Source organism: Mus pahari, chromosome 3 (genome assembly GCF_900095145.1).
Source record: "Mus pahari chromosome 3, PAHARI_EIJ_v1.1, whole genome shotgun sequence".
NCBI lineage: Eukaryota > Metazoa > Chordata > Mammalia > Rodentia > Muridae > Mus > Mus pahari.
The window spans coordinates 89,070,067-89,079,533 of NC_034592.1; the positions used below are offsets into that span (position 1 = coordinate 89,070,067).

General features: G+C 37.4%; 1 protein-coding gene across 1 annotated transcript in view; it reads left to right on the forward strand.

Annotated features, from left to right (window-relative positions):
- Window positions 1–9,467, forward strand: part of Ccdc73 (coiled-coil domain containing 73) — a 90,106-nt gene that overhangs the window by 59,460 nt on the left and 21,179 nt on the right. Inside the window, exons 9-11 of the mRNA XM_021194649.1 lie at window positions 2,712–2,840; window positions 3,250–3,309; window positions 4,993–5,097. Coding sequence (XP_021050308.1) covers window positions 2,712–2,840; window positions 3,250–3,309; window positions 4,993–5,097 — 294 coding nt within the window. The remainder of the gene's footprint in view (window positions 1–2,711; window positions 2,841–3,249; window positions 3,310–4,992; window positions 5,098–9,467) is intronic.

Here is a 9,467-nt window from a genome sequence, read left to right on the forward strand (position 1 = left end):
CCCTGTGTTCCATCCAATAGCTGACTGTGAGCATCCACTTCTGTGTTTGCCAGGCACTGGCATAGCCTCACAAGAGGCTGCTATACCAGCAAAGCCTACTTTTAACAATGGTTCTTAAACACTTTAACCTCCCTTCTAACCCACTACCCACCAGAGGTAGTAGAAAAGAAAGGTTATTAGGGTACAGGAGAAGTGGACCTGTTTAGAAAAGGTTCTTTGGAGCAAATCCTATCTGTGTTGCCAGGAAATCAGCAGTTTAGTTCACAGGATTCAACAGCAGCAGCTTGATCTACTTACAAACACTTTACAAATATACCAGCAGTCCAGTTCAGTAGTGTCAGGATAGCAGCAGTGGTAGTACTACCTAGCAGGAGCAGCCAGGCCTCAGATGAATCGACATGAGTCAGCAGAAGGGTTAGTATCACCAGGGATGCCAGAAGTTCTCGCTGTGCCTCTCTCCAGGAAGTGACCATCAGTGAAGAGGAGACCAAGAAGCTTTGCAGAGCTAGCTGTGCAAGCAAGCCACAGTCAGTTGCGTCCTATAATACTCCCTCCAAACATCATGTGTCCTCCACAGGTCTTGCCTCACCACATGTCTTACCTCAGCACATGAGTATGTCTTAGCAATACTCCATGTGAGTCTGTATTAGCTGACATCACTCTGCCAATTGGCCTGAGTCCATGGAAGCCACCAGCACACCACCATAAGTTTTTTTGGTGCACTTCTCCCTATGGAGATTGGTAAATGGAGCTCAACTACACAGTGTAAGGTGGACTAATACATGTGTGTCATTAGCAAAGAATCCTTCGTCACCTGTGTGTCAGCAAAACCATCCCTTCACACGTCTGCTGTAGCAAAGTGGCCTTTCATTTGTGTCCACTTCAAGAAAATACTCCTTCACGCGTTTGCTCTGGCAAAACACCATCTGATGCAACTGACTTTCCAAAGAAACTAGAAGTTTCCACTTCACAGTGGGACTTGGAGTACCACAGTAGCTACAGGCTAAAAGGTTGAGCTGGGAGTTCCTGAAAAGCAGGACTGTTACTAGATTTTGGTCTACAGGGAGGCAGGAACTACACAGGTATCCCCCATAGATCCAACCCTCCTGGGGTCCAAAGAACACAGGGTTTCCTGTTCTCCCCGAGACCAGTGATAAGGACAGAGAGCAGTGTGGGAAGAGTATGGCAAGGAGGAATGATCAAATGCCAGCTATGTGCCCATTCACACATTTTCCTAATTCAAGTCTTTCTTTTGTCATTCAAACTTTTATTTTGTTATGTAATTTATTTTTACTTTTTGTCTGTGTATGAGTGTTTTTCCTACAGGTGCATGTGCATGCCTGGTGCCTTAAAAGGCCAGCGTTGGCTTTTAGGCCCCCTGCAACTGGAGTTAGGGATATTTGGATTAGGATGCTGGATTGAACCTGGGTCCTGGCATGAGCAGCAAGTGTGCTTCACAACTTAGCTCTCTCTTCATCTCTGTTTAGTCACTTTAATACCAACTGAGAGTTCTTATCTGCCAGATAGTGAATTGCCTGTTACTTTTCTAAGAAAAGCCCTACTGCTAGATCTACAGGATTAACAACAGTCTTTTATGCAATGTGTGTACCCAAAAGTGCTGTATGCACCTAAGGCTCATTCTCCTGGATTTTGAATGGGATTTACACAGAACTATATGAAGCTGTGGCATGTAGAACTGAGATATTCAGTTTTGGTGGAATCCCCTCCTAGATACCACAATCCTTGCGCTTCCTCCTCCCTCAGTTGGCTGTACTTTCCAACATTTGCTATTGGCCTCTTATCTATGAGTGTTAGGGTTCCTTGGAAAACAGTTATTTGTTTACTTCTGTCTTTCAAAAATTTCTTTCCAAAAAGGACCTTGATAGATCAGTAAAATTATATTGAGCACTCACTCCACCATAAGATCTTTTCTGCCAAGGGCTCAGTCCATAAGTTAGAAGTGTCACTTTGCAGTGAGCTGCAATTGAATGTACAGACTCACACTGGTCCAGATACTGAGAATAAGTGATGGTTGAGGGCTCAGCCTTATGTAGGACATTTATATTCTCTCTCTCTCTTTTTTAAATACTTTCTTTTTAAAAAAAATATTTATTTATTTATTATATGTAAGTACACTGTAGCTGTCTTCAGACACTCCAGAAGAGGGAGTCAGATTTCATTACAGATGGTTGTCTACTGTTTGCAGTCTTGGATCAGGAAGGGATGTGTGTGATCATACTCCAACCTGTCTACGTAGGGACTGCTGTGGAGTCTAGGAGGGAGACAGTCATTATATACCCATAAGTGAGGCTGCTAGGCTCCATGCAAAGTTCCAAGCCCATGAACATGCAGACTGGTGAGTTAAAGGTCATGTGTCAAAAGACAAGACACAAATGAATGTGAAGAAGAAACTTTTGAGAAGGAGGAGGGTGACAGTTGTAAGAGGGGGCTAAGAGATAGGGTGTGTGAAATGTCACAAGACTGTATTCCAAATAAAAGAATGGGATCTGCAAAGAAGAACTTTAATAATGGATATATATATATATATATATATATATATATATATAATATACATATATATTATTTGTATGTATATACATATATAGTCTACTGCTTAATGAATTATAATTTTAAAGATTTGAAAGTTACCATAAAAATGTCTGGCTTATTGAAATATGTATACTGAATTTGCTTTTTGTTTTTATGTTAAGGAACTAAAGAAAGCAGCTTCAGAGTTGATTAAGTCCAAGGTCACATGTCAGCATAAGATGGAGGAAGAAAGTATAGATCTAATAATTAAAGAACAAAAATATGAAGAACTCCAAGAAAGACTCAGCATGGTATTTGACCAAATTTATCCAAGTTTATAAAATTAAAACCATACCAAAACTATGAGAACTTCAGGATTATTGCACAAAATATTTGTTTTGTAATTAATAGAGTAAAAATAATATATCAATATTTTTAAAATTATTAGATTTTTTTTGTCATTAGCAAAAACTTAATACAAAATTTGGTCATAACAATTTTAATCCCATTCAAATGTAGCGTCGGGTAATTTTATGGCACAGTGGTGTCTCTAAATAACTTTTAAGAGAAGAAATTTTATAGTTTTAACATTGGTTTATACTAGCGACACTGGGCTTTTTAATTCACTGGAGCCAATGTCTCAACATAAACATAGCTACTAAATTGAATATAAAATTTACTGAATTTTACATTATAACTTTAAAATTCTTCAATTTTAAGGAATTAGAATTAAATAAGAAAATTAATGAAGAGATTACCCACATTCAAGAAGAAAAGCAGGTAAGCCAGTCATCACATATTTTGGAAGTCAGTTAATATTTTAAAAAACAGTAGTAGGAAGTAGACATGGAATGATATGTGCCTAGGTGTGGAGTGGGCATTCAGCTAACGTATACCGAGTGCATGTGTTTATGTATTTCTAACCAGTTGAATGTAAACTTCTGCTTTGTCATTTTAAAAGATTTTATTTATTTCTTTATTTGAGACAAGGCTTCACTATGTAGCCCAGGTTGTCTTAGAACTGGCTATATAGATCATACTTGACTTTTTTTTATTAGATATTTTCTTCATTTACATTTCAAATGCTATCCCAAAAGTCCCCTATACCCTTCCCTGCCCTGCTCCCCAACCCACCCACTCCCACTTCCTGGCCCTGGCGTTCCCCTGTACTGGGCATATGATCTTCGCAAATCATACTTGACCTTGAACTCATAGAATCCCACCTGCTTCTGCCTCCTGGATTAAAAAGTGTGTGCTTTTACATCTGTTTTTTGTGTGTATATATATCTTAGTATGTGTATTTGTATGTATGCATTCACATGCGTGCTCACATATCTCTATACAAAGAGGGCAGAACTCTTCAGTCCCTCAGAGTTACAGATGCTTGCAAAATGCCTAACTTGTTAAATAGATGCTGGAGCCCAAGTCTGGTCCTCATGATTGTATAGCAAGCACTCTTAATTACTGAGCCATTTTTCCTGGTCATGGTCTCAGCACAGGATGGCTTGCAGTTGACTATGTAGACCATGATGGCCTCAAATTCATTGGCAATCCTCCTATATCAGTCCCCCAAGTGCCGAGATTATATGCATCATCAGCTATATATTCCCTAGCTAAATTTCTATTTTTTGAGAAGTAAGTTAATTATTTGTTAGTCCAGTAGTAACTTAGCAGATAATTACTGAAAATGTGTGCATATACACACCACACACAAACACACACACACACACACACACACACCATGTGTTATTTTAGAACAATTTCTTCTCCTTTGAATCTATTCTTGTATTTAAAGAATAGTTTGAGGAAACTACAATTATTTTAAAAATAGATTTATCTTATGTATGATTATGTAAGATTTATCTTATATATATATGAATGTTTTTCCTGCATATATCCATATGCACCATGTGTGTTCTTGGTGCCCATGGAAGCCAGACATTGGATCTGCTGGAACTGAAGTTACAGATGGTTGTGAGCTATCATATGAGCGCTGGGAACCGAACCTGGGTCCCCTGCAATAGCAACAAGTGCTCGAAACTTCCAGGCTGTCTCTTCAGCCCCTCTTCTTCTATGCTGTCGTTTCTTTTTCTTTCTTTATCTCTATTTGATTGGTGACAAAGTCATTTTATATTATAGTTCATGTAACATTTTACTAGTGATATATTCCTAACCTGGGGTGAGTAAGGCAACAGGTTTATTTCAGTTTTGAATTTTTTACCTTGTTCAGTAATGTCTTAGAATCTGTGGCCCATTTCAAAAACTAAATTTATAAGTTAAGGGACTTTTAGAAATAATACTTGATAGAAATTTGTGTAGCAGTAATCATTTTAGATAGTAAATTATAGACATGCTATTAGTTTAATATATAGTATGAAAATTAAGCTATAACATTAGTAGCTTAAAACCAGAAATCCATGTGAAGAACAAACTTAGAAATGATATATTTTTATGTTTTTGAAGGATATCATCATTTCTTTTCAACATATGCAACAATTACTTCAGCAAGAAACTCAAGCTAATACTGAAATCAATGCAGAATTGAAGGTGTTAAGAGAGAATAATCAGGTAATATACATATATTTAATATTTATTTTTATGTAAATTTCTATCTAATATGCTTCCCCTGTTTAGTTGCATTTAAGTATCTTGTTCTGTCATTTAATTTTAAAAGTTAAGATGTTAGAGATTCCTTCATTAATGTAGTAGAAAGTTTGTCAAGTAGCACATTCAAAAAGAAAACATTATCATTTATCATCACCATCATTTTATAAAACAGAACAATAAAAATATATGTATTTTTAAGATATAATCTCAGGATAAAGGACAGATCATTATAAGAAAAGTCATGTAGTGACATTTGGCTGTGGACTAGTGAGACGTTTGACATGGATCAGTGCTTAGCTGCAGGCTGATGTCTAAGAACCACTGATATATAGTATAACAAAATATTCGTGCTGAGCTGTTGCTAAGGATTACACTGTTTTGATATGGCAAGTGTTTTCGTGAGGAGCGTTCTGATTCCACCTGCCCTAGAAGGGATCATTGCTCTTGGTAACGGCTGGTGGTTTTCAGTGCTTTACAGTTATGCTGTCATCCATCTTAAGCTTTAGACATGAAGTTAGAAAGAACATAGACACCTAAATTCTATTTGTAAATTTAGTTATGTTCCTACAGTCATAGTATTAAGAGTAATCTTTATATTTTACTCTTGTTGTTGTTGTATTATTATTGTATTAGCTAGAACACTTTATTGGTTTTTGAAAACTAAAGGATTTAGCAAATGATTTGTTTGACCTCTGACAATATCTATTTTTTTACAATGTTTTTCAGATTTGTTAATTCAGAATTGTTGGAAATAATAACATTTTCATGTATGTTTATATTATGTACAAGTTTATATTCCTGATAAAGTATAAACTCCATAAAGACAGTAACATTGTAACTGAAGGATCATAAACACAGGAGAGCGTGTCAAGCATGCAGTAAGACTTTGTTAAGTGTTATTAAGTGAATGAATTGTGTGGCATGAATAAACTTGGGCTCTTCCCAAGTTAGAGACTACCTGGTTATGGCTTCCAGCTTGCTTAAGATGATTAACTTAACCTACATTCATTTCTGCCACCTTTTGAAACTGCTGTAAAATGGCAATAAATCCACAAGAACATGGAAATGATGAAAAAAAAAAAAACCATAAAAGGCTAAGCTTTAAAAGTGAACAAGATGGACAATGAGCAGAAAAGGGAAATAGAAACATAATCAAAGCGGAAATGAGGCTTGTGATGTAATTGAGTGGTAGGGTCCTTGCCTAGCATTGTAAGCTTTATGTCAGATTGATACATGCTAGAGTCATTTTGGAGGAGGGAACTAGCTGAGAACGTGCCTCTACTAGACTGGCCTGTGGGCAAGCCTGTGGTACATTTTCTTAATTTATTGGTATGAGAGAGCCCAGCTCACTGTGGGCAGTGCCACCCCCTCAACTGTTTGTCCTGGATGCTATAAAAAAGCTGGCTGAGCAAGCCATGAGGAGCAAGAAACTAAGCAGTATTCCTTCATCACCTCTGCATCAGTTCTTACCTCCAGGTTCCTGCCGTGTTTGAGCTCCTGCTCTGACTTCATGGATGATGAGTTGTAATATGGAACTTCAAAATAAGCCATTTCCTCCCCAAGTCGGTTTGGTCATGGTTTCTCACAGGACTAGAGAGCCTAAGACAGTGAGACACTGGGTTATATCTCCACACCTCGGAACAAACAAAATGAAACCCAGGAATGGTCAGGGACTATAGTAGTCTATGTCTTTTGAAGTGGGATATGCAGTTGAAAAATCCAGATGAGAACATCTGTGTAAGGATCTATTGCAATCCCAGATTCCTTCTTCTACCCCACAGGAGTTGGTTATCTCCTCTTGGAAGTGTATGGTTGGAATTTGAGAGAGAGATGAGGTTGAAAGGGATCTAGTAATATGCTGGATCCCCCTTATAATTAGGAAATTGGTTGTCAAAATAGCAGTGGCGTGAAATTAATAATATCTCTAGCAGAAATGGCAACTATTGCAAATTAATTCTTCTTTCTCCTCTTCCCCCTTTCCATCAACCCAGCTGCACTTTCTACCCACTCTCTCCCCTTTCTTTCCTTCTTCTCCCCTCCTTCTCTTCATCTTTCCTCCTTTTCTCTTTCCTCTCTCTATTTGTCAGTACACTACTGGAAACATTATAGTGAAAATACCCTGCCAGTGTAGTTCTCCCAGTTACAGGACAACTATTCTAATTTCCAGGAAAGTGAATGGCAGATTTCTTTCTGAGGAAACTAACCTCTTCCCTTTTCCTCAGTTAATGTTTTCTAAAAGAAGTAGTTAAGTCAGAACCCCCTACAGTGAAGTCTAGTGTTTGACCATATTGTTAATACTTCATTCTTAAGTACAAATACATTACTAAGGATTACTGGACATTTGAAGAAAATCTCTCATGTGAAAAGCAGACAAAAATAGCAGTCTAAAAAACATGTAAAACCAAGACTGCGTAAAGGAAATATGCTTACTAATCCACAGGACAAGAATTAAAAATCCATAGAATAAGAGAAACTCTACTAAAAACATAAGTGCAATGCAAAGATTGTAAGATAATGTTGAGATAGTTGTTTAGAAAGTAGAATCAAAAGACATGTGGGTAAAACTGGGAAGTAGCTCAGGTGGTGAAGTGCTTGTCATGCAAGCATGAGGACCCAAGTTAAATACCCTGCAACCAATAAGAATCCAGCTGAGGTGCTGTGAGCTTCCCAGTGCTGAGAGGCAGAGACAGGCAGTTCCTTGGGGCTCACTGGCAGGCAAGCCAGTTTATATGGTTGATGCTCTAGTTTAATGAGAGATGCTGTTTCAAAAAAACAAAACAACAACAAAAACCAAAACCAAAACAAACAAACAAAAAAACCCTCCTGAGCCTGAAGAATGATATCTGGAGTTGACCTCTGACATTCCTGGGCACACACTTGCACACAAGGGAAGAAGATGGAAATTAGAGAAAAAGAATTAGAGAATTAGGCTAAGCAGTCTGGTATGTTTCAGAGAAAGGGAGAGAACCAAGAAGAAGGAAAAGAATGATCAAAGAAACAATACAAACAGTTTTCACTGGCCTGAGGGATATGAGTTCATTTTGCCTAGCATCAGTGTGTATCATTGTAAAATTATCCATTATACATAAAAAAACTTTTAAAACTGCAGAAAAGTGTGGCTTGCAAAGAATTAGGAGTGGGAATAACACATTGACCTTAGCTTTCTCATTGACAAAACTGGAGGGTAGGAAAAAAAATAGGGGGCTGGAGAGATGGCTCAGCGGTTAAGAGCACGACTGCTCTTCCGGAGGTTCTGAGTTCAAATCCCAGCAACCACATGGTGGCTCACAACCATCTGTAATGAGATCGGATGTCCTCTTCTGGTGTGTCATCTGTAATGAGATCGGATGTCCTCTTCTGGTGTGTCTGAACTTACATATAATAAATCAATAAATCTTTAAAAAAAGAAAAAATAGAGTTGTGTCTGCAGAGATTGGGAAGAAATCGCCAAAGTAAAGTTTTGCTGCTCTCAGCTAATCTAATTTCTCAGGAGTCCAATGGGGCGTCAGAAATTCTTACCATCCATGCCTGCTTAATCATGATAGAACAGTACCCAGAAAAGGAAGGAAAGGAAGAAAATGGTAACCATGAAATCTAGGAGACAGGGGACTGCAAGAGAAGAGGGAATCCTTACTAATAACCTGCGTATGCAGTCAACTGAGAATAATAAATCAAGTTGTAATGGAAGGGTAAAATGGCTCCAGAAATCCAAAACAATACCTGAAGGAAGTCATCTTTTTTAGATAAGTATGAACCAGAAGGATTTGATAAAATACCTCATACACACTATTTTAAGAACATGATGCTGTTGGTCATTTATTATTAATGTGATTGTGGTGTGTTCTCTCATCTAAGCATTGATCTACTTTCTAAAATAGAGTATAATGTCCTTATAAATAGATACTGTAAAAAGATATTAAGATGTTAAAATACTGTGCCTATTAAATTTTAGACCATATTTTAAAACTGCCTGGTTATTATACGTAACTATGGATTAAGGAAATGTGTATTTGTGAAAGTGTTCACATGATCCTGAAATAGGGTAATCAAAGTGGGTACTCATTTAGATATTTCAAAGTGCATACTCCTACTGAGACAGAGAAGAATGTTCTTATCATAAGTTACAAAATGCTTTTTTACATGTGTTGCCCAAATTTCACAGATATATTTACACATTGATATTCTAGATTATGTCTTCAGCCATACCACCCTGAACACGCCCAATCTCATCTAAAATTCTAGATGTAATTAAGAACTCTGTCTTAGTCAGGGTTTCTATTCCTGCACAAATATCATGACCAAGAAGCAAGTTGGGGAGGAAAGAGTTTATT